Raw genomic sequence first — 17,050 nt, 5'->3', positions numbered from 1 at the left:
AGGGGGTCCGGTCCGATCCGGTGGCCATGTACTGCTTGCCTGTGTATCGGCTGGGGACATCTCTGCGCTGCTGATCCGCCTCCGCTTGGGATGGTTTCCTTCCTGCTGGCTACGCTCTGAACGGGACTCTCGCTGCTGTGTTGGATCCGCTTTGGACTGGACTCTCGCGGCTGTGTTGGATCCATTATGGATTGAACTTTCACAGTATCACGTTAGACCCGCTCGACATCCATTGCTTTCGTCCTCTCCAAGGTTCTCATAGTCATCATTGTCACCGACGTCCCACTGGGTGTGAGTTTTCCTTGCCCTTATGTGGGCCTACCGAGGATGTCGTAGTGGTTTGTGTTAATGTTTGTGCAGCCCTTTGAGACACTAGTGATTTAGGGCTATATAAGTAAACATTGATTGATTGAAAAATGTGTTGGCTCGATGCTAAGATACATTAGCTTTGCTGATGACATGCTACTAACATTAATAACATTAACAATTTTAGCTGGCGATTTCAACACCTCCAAATTTGTTAATGAAAACTAAAGCTAACCAGTTAAGATGCATGTTACAATCAAACAGCTGCTGCGTAATATGTACAATACTTATTACAGAGTGAGAACAAGCACTTTTCGTGTCGTCCTCGCCAGTTTTGGGTCCTAAATGGCTGTTAAAGTGTACCAACTTGTCGAAATACCTACTCAGACTTCTTTCCAGGTGAGAGGCATGACTTATGATTTACAATACAATTACAGGAAACAAGAAAGCAGCAACACTCCATGTAAACATAGGGACACATGGAAGTGTCGCTATGAATAGTTTGTCTGCGTTGGCGCTGAGAAAATTAATATCACTAATACTTTGTTGATATTCAATGATATTCAAGTCACCAAATGTAAATTGAGTATTGTTGGCGTTTTTGAATGGTTGTTTATTGGATTTTATTGGCGAAATAGTGGAGCTCCCATTGGCTCTGCTGTAAGCTGACTTTTACTAATATTTGGAATGCATGAAAAAAAAAGTCCATGCGTTGTCATGCCTTTTGATAATGATTGTGCACAATACACAAACTTCCCAAAAGAGTGAAGTTCCCCTTAAACACGCACAAAGTACCAAAAATTGGTACCGGTATCAATTCCCGGGTACCAGGAATTGGTACTGCATCGGTTCTGAAGTGAACAGTACCCGTCCCTATTTAACAATTCCTTGTGGTCTAAATAGTATTCATTGGATATGCTTCTTAGTGTGCCACAATCACATTTTTTACCCACTTTATGCATATGTCTACAATGTGTTGGTGTGTGGAGGCATTCGGTTTGGATTTTATTTAAAACCCTCTATGCAGGATTGTATCGGTCTGTCCACCTATGCTCGAGCATGCGGTTAGTATATCCTGCTACAATGTAGTAGTGTAACATGTTTAGCTATCTCACATCCTCCATTGATACTTGTAAGAAACAGTTTAGTTGTCGCCGTGGAGGAGAGGATTGCAGACTTAGAAGTGGCTTTGAACTGTGGAGTGACGTTAAGCGCCAGCCTCCGAGCGAGGACACTACATTGCATCGAGGACGCGGCCGTTCGTTTGCAGGACACAGATAGAATGTGTCAACATGCATTATCACTACTGTATTAAAACACTATCGTCGACCGAATTTATATAATTGGTATAGACTATATCGTGCTTACCTACACTACATAATGCGCACTCTTAAAAAGACTGCAAAACACAGCATTCAGAGGCATCCAAAACTTCTCGCAAGGTCACGCTCGAGATGAATGAACCCTAAGATTTGACGTACAACAACTTGTGACCAAAAGCTCACCTTCTCGCCGGTCATGGCGAAAGGGGCATTGAACCATTGTTCAAAGGTGCTGCAGCTCTTGAAAATGGTGGGCAGGAGGAAGTTGAGCAGCGCCCAGAGCTCAGGGAGCTTGTTCTGCAGAGGAGTGCCTGTGAGCAGCAGCCGCCGTGGGGCCAGGTAGTGCGTGTTCAAGACCTGGGTCAGCTTACAGTGGTGGTTCTTCATACGATGGCCCTCGTCCACAATCATGTACTTCCAACGAAGCTTTTTGGGGAAGATTATGGGAACAGAATAAGTGAGGCAGGAAATAAAAGTTGATGGATTTGATGTAAGGGTGGATGCATACCTTAGCTAGCACCTGCTTGTCTTTGATGATGTACTCGTACGTGGTGAGAAGCACATTGAATTTGCCGCTGCGCAAGGTAGGAACAAATGCACGCCGAGCAGCTGGAGACCCCTGAAAAATAAGCATCAACCTACAATTACTCTTGTCCATTAATAATTGCTTTTTTTTTTTTTTTTAAACAAATGTTACCCATAATTTGAGCCCAATACTACAAATCTTACCTTGTACGAGACCTTCACGACAGATGGCGCCCACTTATCAAACTCGTACACCCAATTGGACAGAGTTCTAAGAAAGAAAACTTTTGTGTAAGGATTCAGCCTAAAAAAAAAAATAGTTACCAAGGACACAATTGTATCATTTGTGTACTCACGAGAGGGGTACAATGATCAGGAAAGGCCCATTGATCCGCTTGTACTCCATGAGGTAGGTGATTAGGGCAATAGTCTGGATAGTTTTTCCCAAACCCATTTCATCAGCCAGGATGCCATTTAGGTTGTTGTTGTAAAGTGACACCAGCCACTCTAGCCCTTTGATCTAAAGAGAAAGACCATGTTCGCATCAGTCCGCTAAACGCACGCTTGTTCCATTCCGTCAGCCTTGGCTAGTGGTGTACCTGGTATTGCTTGAGCTGTCCGTTGATCAGCAATGAAGACTGTCTGTCCACTTTCTCTGTGACAGCGTGAGCCACAGCATAGTAAGACTGCAGGCCTCGGTTGAAAGCTGCGTTACCGTACTCATCGTCCACATCCTGCTTGGCATGCCTGAGCAAACAAAAACAATGTAAGTTTGACTGCAGAAAGAGAAAAAGAAAAAGTGTGTAAAATTAATCTTCAAAAGTTACTTTACAAAAAATATAGGCTCCTGCACCTCCTTCGACCCCAAAAGGGACAAGCGGTAGGAAATGGATGGATGGATGTAAAATAAGTACTGTCCCTACACTAAAATCTCTGGATGTGCTTTGAGTCTTAAAAGGGATCCTGATGAATTCTGTCTTTTCTGACTAATAAATGTTACATTGCTGGATACTCGTGTTAAACAATGTCTCAACATCAAATCTTAAAGGCCTACTGAAACCCACAACTACCCACCACGCAGTCTGATAGTTTATGTATCAATGATGAAATATTAACATTGCAACACATGCAAATACGGCCTTTTTAGTTTACTAAATTGCAATTTTTAATTTCCCGGGAGTTTAGTCTTGAAAATGTTGTGTAATGATGACGTGTACGCGTGACGTCACCGGTTTTTAGGAAGTATGAGCGCTGCGCACACACACAGCTAAAAGTCGTCTGCTTTAATCGCATAATTACACAGTATTTTGGAGATCTGTGTTGCTGAATCTTTTGCAATTTGTTCAATTAATATTGGAGTCAAAGTAGAAAGATGGAGTTGGGAAGCTTTAGCCTTTAGCCACACAAACACATTCCTTGTTTAAAATTCCTGGAGGTGAAACTTTACAATGGATCAGAGCGCGGTCAAGCGAACATGAATCACGACGGAATGTCAACCAGCAGTTTTCGGTGAGAAAATTGTGGTAAGAAGTCGCTTCTTACCGGAGATCAGCTGAGATTGTGCCTTCCATAGCTGCCGTCGACTCCCCTGAGACATTGGCGTCAAGACACCCGTGGAGACAAGCCTCCGACTATCAGGTACTGTTAAACTCTCTAAAACACTAGCAACACAATAGAAAGGGATTTCCCAGAACTATCCTAGTAAATGTGTCTAAAAACATCGGAATCCGTACCAATGCAATCGCGTTTTTTTTATCCTCAATATCCTCAAACAGGAATCTTTCATCCTCGCTCAAATTAATGGGAAAATTGTTGTTTTCTCGGTCCGAATAGCACTTTTTGTTGGAGGCTCCCATTAAAATCAATGTGAATATGTGAGGAGCCATCAACATGTGACGTCATCGTCTGCGAGTTCCGGTAGAGGCAGGGCATTTCTTTTAGCACCGAAAGTTGCGAACTTTATCGTGGATGTTCTCTACTACATCTATCCATCCATCCATTTTCTACTGCTTATTCCCTTTTTGGGGTCGCGGGGGGCCCTGGCGCCTATCTCAGCTACAATCGGGCAGAAGGCGGGGTACACCCTGGACAAGTCGCCACCTCATCGCAGGGTCAACACAGATAGACAGACAACATTCACACTCACATTCACACACCAGGGCCAATTTAGTGTTGCCAATCAACCTATCCCCAGGTGCATGTCTTTGAAAGTGGGAGGAAGCCGGAGTACCCGGAGGGAACCCACGCATTCACGGGGAGAACATGCAAACTCCACACAGAAAGATCCCAAGCCTGGATTTGAACCCAGGACTGCAGGAACTTCGTATTGTGAGGCAGATGCACTAACCCCTCTTCCACCGTGAAGCCCTCTACTAAATCCTTTCAGCAAAAATATGGCAGTATCGCGAAATGATCAAGTATGACACATAGAATGGACCTGCTATCCCCTTTTAAATAAGAAAATCTCATTTCAGTAGGCCTTTAAGGTTCATGCATTTTGGTGTGAGCATTTATGCAGTTTTGCAGTCTGGCCATGTGACGTCACAGCGAGATGGACACACTTATTTGGAAATTAAGTCAAGCTCTCAGCCAGAGGGTTCAGGACATTTTCATCAAAACCGTGGCATGCCCATAATTACACTGATGTGCAATATGAAGTAAATATAGGTTCATAAGGTTTATTTTTCGATGTAAAAAAATAAATAGCAATGATTTTAAGACATATTTAAATGGATCCAAAATATAAAATAATGATACTCTAAGAGGTTTCATTTGCTATCTAGGAACAATATTCAGAAACGAACATCTTGCAGACAGACTCAAAAACGGGTTATAAATGAAACTGTTGCGCAAAAAGTTACACCAAAACATATCCAAAACACATTATCTGGACCACTGATTCTTAAACACAGCAAAAAAAATCTGTTTCTAAACTGTGGTCCGTATGAGCCGCAATGGTACTACGTTGTCATACACTTTTTCACCAGCTGTGGGTCTCAGTACAATATCAAACAAAAAGAAGTTCGGAGCTTCAGTCATAGATTTTTTTGTGTAAAAAATATGACTGAAGTGGTGACACTGTATTATCATTTGCACTTTAAATTTCATTGACAGTTTCAGAAGGACATTTCTTATTAAGTTAACATTTATTTACTTTAGCACTGCAGAATTGTATGCAAATGTATCTTTCATCAGTTTTTATGAGTCCCTTCTTCTGCAGTCTAATTTGTATTTGTTTTTGTAATAGGCCTGACTTAAGCCTTGATAATAATCTTAGTGATGTTGATTAACACATGATTTCATATAATTTGACAAGGTTTATCCTGTTAAACTGCAAGTAGGTCTGACAACATTATTGAAAACAAATTAAATCTATAGTGAGATTACTAATTCTGTGTTAATACCCAAGTGGCCCACAGGCTCCTCTATAGTGGAAAAGTTGGGCCCACAAGTCAAAAAGGTTAAGAACCTTTGATCTAATCCACAAGGAAATGTTTTGTTTTTTAAGTTTAAAATCATCATAGGTCCCCTTTAAATGATAAGCCAATGCAGTAAGATAAAAACAGACATTTGATTTGCTAATGCAAAAAAAAAAAAAAAAAAAGAAGGTATTTCCGTAGGTAATGGTGGCTTCTTACTCGATAATGTGCGCGACATCCACCTCAGACACGTCTTCACTGTCTGGGTCAGGGATCTTCTTTTTCTCCTCTGACTGAGAAGAAGCATGTGGTTGATCATCCTCTTCCTTTACAAATCAAGGTGAGAAAATGTCAGGTAGAACAAAACAAAAATGAGTCTACTCGGTACAAAATAATCAACAGTCCAATATACCTCTTCTTCCTCTTCTTCCTCTGAGCCACTGTCTTCACTGTCTGAGCGTGGCGCTACTTCATACCTACAAAAGACCAAATTGATTTGTTTGTGCTGCTCCGGAAGACATCATATTCTCAGTGACATGGAACAGCGTTGATCAGCATTTTTTCATACAAACACGAATTGTACATAATATATACAAAATTATGCTGACCCTGGGTTCATTTCAAGCCAGGTTTCCAGCTGACCCGCTTTAGGTGCATCGACTCCAGTCAGGATCTTTCCACTATCCACATGAATGACTTTCACTGGGAGGTCACTCATTTGACTGGTCTCATCTAACGGCTGGGAGAAAAGTACAAAAAAATGTTGATTAGGGAAAAAACTCATTAGCTGTGAGCCTCTGAACCTCTAATCTGGGGGTCGGCGAGCCGCATGTGGCTCTTTAGCGCCGCCCTAGTGGCTCCCTAGGGCTTTTTCATAAATGCATGAAAATGGAAAAAGGATGGGGGGGGAAATATATATTTTTTTAATATGGTGTCTGTAGGAGGACAATCATGACACAAAGCTTCCTAATTGTTATAAATCCTTCTCTTTATATTAAACATGCTGCAATGTTGAGTAATTGGCTAGTGCCATTTTGTCCTACTACTTTTGACAGTCCATTAACTCACCGTAGTTTGTTTACATGTACAACTTTCTCCGACACTGCCACAGAAAGACATGTTTTATGCCACTACTCCGTCTCATTTTGTCCACCAAACGTTTTTGGCTGCGCGTGAATGCACAAAGTTGAGCTTTGTTGATGATATTGACTAATGTAGAGTGATAATCAGACCTATTTTGGTCAGTGCATAACTGCAAGCTAATCAATGTTTTTGATTGATTGATTGAAACTTTTATTAGTAGATTGCACAGTTCAGTACATATTCCGTACAATTGACCACTAAATGGTAACACCCGAATAAGTTTTTCAACTTCTTTAAGTCGGGGTCCACATAAATCAATTCATGGTAAACATACTAACATGCTATTTTGGCTAGCTGTATGTACATATTACATCATCATGCCTCATCTGTAGGTATATTTGAAGTAATTTAATTTCCTTTACTTATGTCCTCTGTGTATTTCATTTATATTTGATGTCTCATGACACATAATCTGTATGTAATGTTGGCTGCATTTCGGATAGTTGTTTGCGTGCCATGTTGTTCCAGACCACAGCAAACTTTACACAGCTTGCAAAGATTGTATTAACTCCATTAGAAGACAGCCTGCCGTTTCCTTTAACTTGGACACATAAATTCCAGGAGTTACCTCATCCTCTGACAAGCCTCAGTTTTACTAATGTTTTCCAATTTTGTAAAATGTGCAGAATAATTATTAAATTTCAACACTTCTGTTTACGAAGATTTATGTCAGCCTGCGACACAGTCATTTTGATAGTAGGCTAATATAGACCCATCATCATAAACACTTACATAAAAAGACTTTTAAGTCATTTTGATAGTAGGCTAATACAGCTAATAAAGACACGTGTTGTCTTTATCATAACACCTAAGACTTTGTCATTTTGTCAAAGTTAAAGTACCAATGATTATCACACACACATTCACACTAGGTGTGGTGAAATTTCCCCTCTGCATTTGACCCATCCCCTTGTTCACCCCCTGGGAGGTGAGGGGAGCAGTGGGCAGCAGCGGTCATTTTTGGTAATTTTACCTACAATTCCCTGATGCTGAGTGCCCTAGAAGGGATGTAATAGGTCCCATTTTTTACTCTTTGGTATGACTCGGCCAAGGTGCACAACACTGCCATAGGACACCCATCTGTACTGACCGTAAAACATGAAAGAGGCGTGACTTGGCGGGCCAAGCCACGCACGCGCCTGTGGCGGATTTCAAATTGATTGCGATGTGCTTGAGAAGAAATGTGCTTAAATTTTTGCGTCCTAACACTTCCATACATCTGAATTTTTACTTAGTACGCCATTTTCTGGATTTGATCATACGTCCATTTTTAGTACAAAAGCCACTCAAGTCCTTTTACATTAGGCCGCTGGACCTCCACATCCAGCATAATCACCTTCAAGATCATCTGAGATCAGTCACACGGCCAGCCGCTGCAAAAACCGGTTATCATGACCAAGTAATTTCAGCACAAACAAGCAGAAAACGTCTCAGGGAAGCTCGTCTGCAACGATTAGTCAACATTGTCAACAATAAAATTTGTCAGCGACAATTATGTCGACAATAGCCATGACGTCACTCGTTTTTAGCCAAAGTCAGTCAGCTAAACTTTGTTGACATCAATTTAAGTACTTTTTATAGCAGCGTTAATTTGCATGGTCATAAAAAAGACACTTTAGCACTCACGCACGCACACACGCCCTCTATTAAACAGACAACTTTGTAAGAATTAATCAATTATACAATTCTACAAATTGAGTCTATTAAAATGCTAAAACTGCCAAGTTAATAATCAATACACCAGTGTGCAACTTTTTAATAGTCACAAAATGTTTTTTTCTTTTTGAGGAAGTTATGTAGCTGAGATAGGCACCTGCGACCCAATAAGCGGTATAGGATTGTGTTTATTTTTTTGGTTTTTTAACTTTTTTCTTTGATACCTGTACATAAACAAAGTTTATTGTTTTTTCAGCACTTGGCCTTTCTTTTCTTTTAAATGGACAACATTTTGTTCGTTATTTTTTGTAACAGCTGAATGAGCAGCACAGTTAATGTGTACATGAACATTTATAATTAAACATTTATCTTTGTTGTTTGTAAGCACATGCCTAAAATGACTTAAGCTGCATTTCAAAGTCAATGGAAAAATTAGAGCCATTAAATATGTGCACGCTTTATTATCTGATTAGTCGACTAATCGTTAAGATAATCTTTGACTAATAGACTATCAAACTAATCATAAGTTGCAGCCCTAGTCATAACCCACTTAAGTGGGCAATCACTCACATTCAATGGTGTCTGGCACTTTGGGAAGGTGTGCTTACGAATTAATCACAGTTTTCATTGTTTAGGCCAGGGGTCGGCAACCCGCGGCTCCGGAACCACTCTGATGTGGCTCAGCCGCATACTTGCCGACCGCCCGGATAAGTCCAGTAAATTTCCAAATTTTAGTGTCTCTATCAGAAATCTCCCGGGTAAACATTTATCGATTTTCACCCAGACATCAACTTTGAGGGCGTGCCGTGATGACATTGCCTTGAACACCCTTTCTACATGTAATCGCGCCAAGATTTTCACCATGCTATGTGCGTGCCGGCCGGCCACATTTTGAATGCGACTTTTATCCTAACGCAAACGCTACTGCAAGGCATACTTGTTCAACAGCCATACAGGTCACACTGAAGGTTGTGATATAAACCACTTTTAACACTCTTACTAATATGCCCCACACTATGAACCTACACCAAACGAATGACAGACATTTCGAGAGAACATCCTCACTATAACACAACATAAACACGACAGAACTAATACCCATAATCCCATTTTTCCCCTGACTCTTACGGGCTACAATATACACCCACGCCCACCTCAACCGACGCACGGAGTAGTGGGGGTGGGGGGGTTGGGTTGGTGGAAGCTGGGTGTATATTGTAGCCCGGAATAGTCAGAGATACATGGGATTATGGGTATTTGTTCTGTCGTGTTTATTTTGTGTTACAGTGCCAATGTTCTCCTGAAATGCGTTTGTCATTCTTGTTTGGTGTGGGTTCACAATGTGGCGCATATTTGTAAGAGTGCTAAAGTTGATTAAATGGCCACCCACAGTGTGACCTGTATGGCTGTTGAATAAAAATGCCTTGCAGTCTGTCACGTGTCTGCAATAGCCTCGTCAAACAATTCTTTGGGCTTTCAAGCTATTTGTACAAGGTGTAGAGGGCGCTAGCGGTAGTGCCATCAATTACGCCTTTATTATTGTTCATTGGGTGAACACCAGCGTACATTCGAGAGAATAATGGCGGTTAAGTTATGGTTTGGGCAACGAACACAGGTGCATTTTATACTAGCCTTTTTTAATGCAGAGAGATACCGTGACCGGAACATGAGGCCCATTGTTTCATCCACAACGGTCACCACATGTAACGGAATGTCAATGCATGTTTCAGTTCCTGCTGATATCCAGCAACTTTGCACAGCCTCTGAGGAGTGGCCCTACATACCACAATCAGCAACCTGATCAACTCTACACTAAAAGAGATTTGTTGCACGGAGTGGGGAAAATGATTAGAGGGGAGGATGTACTCTACAAAGTTGCCGCAGTGCTTTGTGATGGGCTACTTTGCACAACACAACTTACAATGTACAGAGTGATGACACAATGCTTTCCCCACAGACATTAAGAGTTTTGAACAAGTTTAATTATTAAGGTTGTCAGCCAACCCGTTTTGGAGCAGATTATCGAGACAAATTCACTTTCAGCACACCTCAGGCCAATCTATTAAGACATAAAATAATCCGGCATTTGCTGTCTTTGGTTGGGAAAATGGGGATCAAAGCACCCCTGCTGTCTTCACGTGTGCACCCCACAGATTTGTCAACAATATTTGAAATTAATAGGCCTTTTGTGTACACAGACTACATTTTTGAGTTAAACTCACACAAAAATGGAAGCATAAACAAAAGTGTTGTTTCTATTTCAGTGTAAATCTGACTGCATTCCATGTAAAACGCAAATGAGCACTTAAAGCAGTTTTAATGAGGAAATCAAATCTTTAGTGTTACCTCTCCATCAGGTCCAAGAGCAGCAGTACTACCCTCCACGACTTCAGGCTTCTAAAAAATATAAAATCAAGAGACAACGTTTAACAATGTTATAATAATATGAATTAAATCAATTATTAACAAAAACATCTTAAGCTTAATTAGGCAAATTACACATTCACCTTCTTTTTTTTCTTCTTTTTCTTCTCTTTGAGAGCTTGCACGGCTTTGTGGGCTCGCACCAGCTCAGTGAGGTTGGCCACATATTCGTCTGTCTGTTGCAAGAGGTAGGCCAGACGCTTGTCTTTTTTCTGGTCAATAAGTTTTCGATAGCCCTCCTCATCTTCTGCCTGCAAGTACAAGCACCATTACATTGTTGCTTTTTGTGCTCCTTCAAACAATTCATCTCATTTGTGTGAGAAGGTTTGCCAATTGGAGGAGCGCTGTCTCACCATCAGCCTCCGCATTCGCTCTTTCTCAATGCGCTCATTCTCTTTCTTCTGCTCGCGCTCAGTGTTGGCGTGGTATGTAGCCACTGCTTTGGTGGCTTTCTGAATTTTTGCTGTGATGGAGCGATGGTATTCCTTGAAGTCCTTGGCATGCTGCAGGATGCTATTGAGGTATTCCTATGAACAGGAGCAGAAGCTTAGTTTTACGTATTATTTAGCATCAATGAATTTGTTTTAACTATGTTTTGAACGCTAAAAAGTTGACATCAGGGGACAAGTGATTTACAGGCTTGTCTCAAAGAGTGTCTTCAATAATCACTTTGAGGATTTTAGTTTAGGTGGAAAATAATAAATCATTTAGTTGATGCATACCTGATGTTTCTGTCGACGTTTGCGTTCTTGTTCAATCTTCTGCTGTTTCTCAAGCTTCTCAGTTATACGCGCTTCACGTAGAGACTGACGCTTGCTGCGCTTGTAGGCCTTTGCGTTAAGCGCAGTTTCTAGAGCAGTGTCACGGCGCATACAGACCACCACCTCCTGGCGTAGCTGAGGGAACAAAGAAGACCAATTAGTCAGAAAAAAAATATGTAGAGTTTGTGGTCGGTATGCATTGTATAGGAGTGCATACCTGTCTCTGGAAGTTAAGCAGCCGGAGGGCTTTGAGCTCAATGTTAGCCTTGGTACGTAGGTCACCTGCAAGGGAGCCAGGCAAATTTTCCAGCTCCTGAATACGGTGAGCAATACGGGCTTGTAGACTGAAAAAAACAGAACAAACAGGCTTCAGAGCAGACCATCGGACCGTTTTTAATGATAATATCAATGAGGGATTTTTAATCACTGCTATTTTGAAATTGTTACTAATATTGATAATATTCATTTTTGTTTCACTACTTTTAGATTGTACCGTGTCATGTTTGTGTGTCCTCAATTGCTCTGTTTATTGCTATTCGGAATGTTGCTGGGTTGGGTTTGGTTTTGGAATTGGATTGCATTGTTACGGTATTGTTTTGTTGGATTGATTAAAAAATTCATTAAAAAAACATTACAGGGAGACAGAACAGGATCGCTGACGGGTCTGCCAACTTCCGGCGCCTGGATGTCTGTTCCTACATTATATATATACACTTGCAATGTACACATTGATGCCGAGGGTTTTGTGGTTTGTTTTAAAAAGGGCTTTGAAGGCTATAACAGTGACTATAATTCTCTTTAGAATTCTTTAAAAAAATGAAAATAAAACCTTTTGTCGTTGTCTCTCATGATTGTGAACAATACGCAAAATTCCGAAAAAAAAGTGTGGTTCCCCCATAAAAACAATTACTGATTTGGTAAATTTTGGCACAACATAACTGTATGTATTAATATTTATATCAGTTATTTAGGAGTCCCTTCTTGTACAGTGTATATTAGGTTAGTATTTATTTTTGTAGTCAGCCTGTTTTTGTTTTTAAGATGGCGCCGCTGTAGTGGCTGCTGTTGGCAGGAGCTCTGTGCTCTTGTGTCATCCTTTTGGGGTTCCCTCTTGTTTTTTTATACATATATATATATATATATATATGTATATATACATATACATATACATATATATATATATATATATATATATGTACACATACATATATATATATATATATATATATATATATATATATATATATATATATATATATATATATATATATATATATATATATATATATATATATATATATATATATATATACACACATATATATTTATATATATATATATATACATACATACATACATACATTTTTTTCTTCTATCCCCCCCGTTTACCTGTATGTCATCTTTTTTGTAAGGGGCGCTAGAAGCCGGCAGACCCGTCAGCGATCCTGTTCTGTCTCCCTGTAATGTTTGTCTGATCTTGAATGGGATTGTGCTGAAAATTGTAATTTTCCTGAAGGAACTCTCCTGACGGAATAAATAAAGTACTATCTAATCTAATATATATATATATATATATGAAAACAAGAGGGAAAAACAAAAGATTATATATATATATATATATATATATATATATATAAACACAAAAGGATGACACAAGATATAGATATAGATATATATATATATATATATATATATTTTTTTTTTTCCTTTGGGTTCGGGACCCTTTGGAACTGTGTGACAAGGGGTGGCACTTTTATGACCTCTGCGGTGCTTTTTGTGGACTTCTGGATCTGCCTCCCGGGAGCCTTTTGGCCATGGAGACCAGCTGCTGGGTCTTTGCCACACCAGAGTCAGTTTGGAGAGACTGGAGGAGATGCGGATGAAGAGACAGGGCTGCGGAGCTGGCACTCAGCGCCGGGACGGACAAGCTTCACAGTGTCTTGGCTGAATGAGAAGGTATCGGACACCTCAGTCTTCTTGGACGTATCCTCGCTCATCCATGCGGACTGGACACTGGCCGAGAGTTGGTTTGGGACCGAGAGTGGAGTCGGCTCTCTTGGTTGCTTTCTCTGGCCATGCTATCTCCACCCCAGCAGACGACGGTGTGGAACACCGCAGAGGCCACCACAGTGTATATGTTTATTTTACTTTTCATTCATAGCTGTATGTAGAAGTGGCTGGTTGCATGAGCTCCGCTACTTTATTGTCTTTCATGTCCTTTGTGTACTTTGATGTTTCCCTCTTACACACATGTAAGAGGGATGTGTACTATGGCTATGAGTTGTTTTTTTCCCTTGGCCTCAGTCTGGACCCCCTCTCCAGGGGCCCAGGCTTAAACCGATTATTTTATTATATTCTTTGGTTTTTTTCTCCCATTCCCCCCACTTCTTTACCTGTATCTCACCTTTTTTGTAAGGGGCGCCAGTATTTGGCAGACCCATCAGCAATCCTGTTCTGTCTCTCTGTAATATTTGCCTGATCTTGAATGGGATTGTGCTGAAATTTTTAATTTCCCCTCGGGGATTAATAAAGTACAGTATGTCTGATTCTGCTTCTAATTCTGTTAAATAATATTTGTGATTAACACATGGTTTTATATCATTTGACAAGGTTGTAGACTGTAAGTAGGTTATATATAATTATTTAATAATATTAAACTAAAGAGTAAGATTACTAATACAGTGTTAATATTTGAGTGGGCCCCAGTCCCCTCTGTCGTGGAAAAGTCAAAAAGGTTAAAAACACCTGCTTTAAAATATATAATAAATGTGAACTTTTTGTTAAAACTCTTGCTGCAACCAAAGCCAAAACAAGATAATGTTTCAAGAGAAAAGATGTCGTTAGACTTTCTCACCGGTACTCTCTCTCCTGAAGGATCTCCACCGGGTCCAGCCCTCTGGGTTTTTGAATAGGTGTTACGCGGTTCTGTTTCTGGTGAAGCATCATAGGTGGAGGCTGTGCGGGCTGGCCGGGGGACTGCGTCTGAGGGGGCATTACTGGGGAGGCGGCGGGTGGCACAGACGGGGGAGCGGGAGAGGGTCTGCCCGTGGGCTGAGGTGGCATCAGCTTCTGAGGAGGATTGGACGGTGCAGCAGCATTTACCATTGGTCCTGCAAGAGAGAGCAGAATTGTTAGTGTGATTTATTAAATTCATTTATTCCTACAAAAAATAAAAAATAAAATTTCAACCATTCGGTTTACTTTTTTTTTTTTTTTGCCATAATCACTTTCCGCCGGTGTTTTGTTTATATTTTCCGGGTCGAATCATTAATTATTAATTATTATTGATCGACTTCAAAGTAATGCACTTTCCGGTACAATTTCTTAAATTTGGATTCGTCGAAAGTTTTATCGATCACAAATACTGCATTTCCCATATTAGGACTTCTGCGTGTTATTGTTTTCGTTGTGGCGAGCAATAAACCTTAAATGAAAAGCTTAAATGAAAAGTGGCTTCAAAAGCCACTTTTCAGCAAATGGCTCACTTATGACGATGGAAAGATGTTTTGCAAGCCGTTAAACGAGCTAATTAAAAGAACACCTTTAAAACCCGGTGCACTGATTTTCAAAGATCCAGCCTCACCAGGCACCAAACATCATGTTACACCTTTCCTAATTGTCTGCTCCCAGACCGTGGTCGAGCAGCGCAGAAGACACGTTCCCTCAAGGGTCTATATATTGTCAGGGATAACACCCGCCACTTTACCCGGCAGTAGGTCCCTACATCCACCATGCTATTAAAACTCCTGAACCTGCAAGCGCCCCCTCTCCTAACTTGCCCACTCACATACACTCGTCACTCACCCCACATTCCGCCATTCTTAAAGGGGAACACACAGCTTATGGCCATCACCATGCCAGAGATGAAATGCTAGAGGCATTGAGTGCCACTCTATTAAATTACATTGATACCACCTTGCAAAATGTAAAGTTTGTTGGCATTATTTGCCATGAAAGTGGCTGTTTTAAACGACTGATGATCCACGTACAGGTGAGAATTAGGGCTGGGCAATACATCGCGGGTTTGTCTCTGTGCGATATACAAAATGACTATCGTGATAATCAAGTATACGTTCTCAAGCAGCTGCTTTTAGCTGCTGGCATTACACCACAGGCTCTTCTCACTCTCTTGTCTGTCCTTCTCACAGACAGCCAGCGCACCTTTTTAAATAAATCACATACGTATATGCCCTCGCGGAGCAGAGAGGTAGCAGCATGGTAACGTTAGCTGTGGTACGAGCGGTAATAGGAGAGAAAGAAGGTGCAAATCTGGAAACAAATGAAGGAAGAAATAATTCCCAAGAAAAACAGCAGGGGGTCCATTGTCTGGCGGTGGTTTGGCTTCAAGCGGGAATATGTCGAACAGCGTAATTTGTCAAGTGTGGGGGCAATAGCCTTGCTACAAAAAGTAACATTACTGCTAATATGTAGCATCATTTGAAAAGTCACCTGCTGGAGAATGAAGAATGCTTACTCCGCATATCAACATCTCCATTCGGTGCCACACGCCCACTCCACCAAAATGCTGAGATATTACAAAAAGGCCATATCGCCCAGCCCTAGTGAGAATATTAAATCACATTTGTCATATGCCTGTTTTTACACTTTTAATAGTGAAATAAATACTCCCACAACTTATTAAATGAAAATATAGAAAGAAAATACAGCCAGCGGTAAAGTTTAGATTTATGAAGGAAAGAAGAAAGTAAACGAATGTTTATAACTGAATAAATGTACATATGCAAAAATATCTGTTTCTTTCATGTTATGTTTTTTATGAATGAAGTAACGTTTATGACAACCTTTTTCCAAAACAAAATGTAGAATGTGAGATGTAACAGGATAATGCAGACATTTATCATTTTTTTCCAAAACGATTACAGTATTTTTCGGACTATAAGTCGCGTTTTTTTTTGTAGTTTGGCCGGGGGTGAGACTTGGCCAAACTATAAAAAAAATAAAAAAATTAATAAAAACTTTTTTTTTGTTTGTTTGTTTGGTTTGGCCGGGTCTCACCCCCCGCTGCTGTGGAGAAGACTGACTTATAGTCCGAAAACTACGGTACAAAAAAGTGGGACCCAAAGAGTTTAGTGTTGGACCCCTTTTGTATGACTTGATGGGGTATGTATGTGCATGTCTGGGTATCCATACAAATTTCTGTTATCGCACTATACCTTCAGGCCACGATTTCGGGGGTCCATTGGTTGGCTGACCTTGCATCCCTGGGGGCACACCAGCAGGTCCGGGAGGTGGCATATTGGGACCAACCATGCCTAAAAGCATAGGTGAACTACATTTTTAAAACAACTAATACATGAACTAGAATAACTAAAGACACAATTAAGAGATTGGATCAGCTTGGCTTAAAAATGTTTCAACATCTTGTTTGTGGTTTGCGAAGACTGTAACCACAGATAGAAATTGCATGTCAGTAATGTAAATATGTGTAAAAGCTGTTTCCTGTCATTTATACATAGGAGCATATACAAAAAAA

General features: G+C 40.5%; 1 protein-coding gene across 2 annotated transcripts in view; it reads right to left on the bottom strand.

Moving 5' to 3' along the window:
* The window catches only part of smarca4a (SWI/SNF related, matrix associated, actin dependent regulator of chromatin, subfamily a, member 4a), a 50,089-nt gene that overhangs the window by 16,806 nt on the left and 16,233 nt on the right, over window positions 1-17,050 (bottom strand). For both annotated transcript variants that reach the window (XM_061885341.1, XM_061885342.1), the window contains exons 5-19: window positions 16,731-16,829; window positions 14,411-14,666; window positions 11,774-11,900; window positions 11,518-11,691; window positions 11,149-11,322; window positions 10,879-11,046; window positions 10,718-10,768; window positions 6,181-6,311; window positions 5,985-6,048; window positions 5,792-5,898; window positions 2,753-2,900; window positions 2,510-2,673; window positions 2,358-2,424; window positions 2,137-2,247; window positions 1,812-2,054 (exon numbers count right to left, since the gene is read on the bottom strand). In XM_061885341.1, coding sequence (XP_061741325.1) covers window positions 1,812-2,054; window positions 2,137-2,247; window positions 2,358-2,424; window positions 2,510-2,673; window positions 2,753-2,900; window positions 5,792-5,898; window positions 5,985-6,048; window positions 6,181-6,311; window positions 10,718-10,768; window positions 10,879-11,046; window positions 11,149-11,322; window positions 11,518-11,691; window positions 11,774-11,900; window positions 14,411-14,666; window positions 16,731-16,829 — 2,084 coding nt within the window. The remainder of the gene's footprint in view (window positions 1-1,811; window positions 2,055-2,136; window positions 2,248-2,357; window positions 2,425-2,509; window positions 2,674-2,752; window positions 2,901-5,791; window positions 5,899-5,984; window positions 6,049-6,180; window positions 6,312-10,717; window positions 10,769-10,878; window positions 11,047-11,148; window positions 11,323-11,517; window positions 11,692-11,773; window positions 11,901-14,410; window positions 14,667-16,730; window positions 16,830-17,050) is intronic.

The sequence above is a fragment of the Nerophis ophidion genome, linkage group LG23 (assembly GCF_033978795.1).
Source record: "Nerophis ophidion isolate RoL-2023_Sa linkage group LG23, RoL_Noph_v1.0, whole genome shotgun sequence".
NCBI lineage: Eukaryota > Metazoa > Chordata > Actinopteri > Syngnathiformes > Syngnathidae > Nerophis > Nerophis ophidion.
The sequence above is the reverse complement of the archived record's forward strand: the minus strand, read 5'-3'. Positions and strand labels throughout refer to the sequence as shown.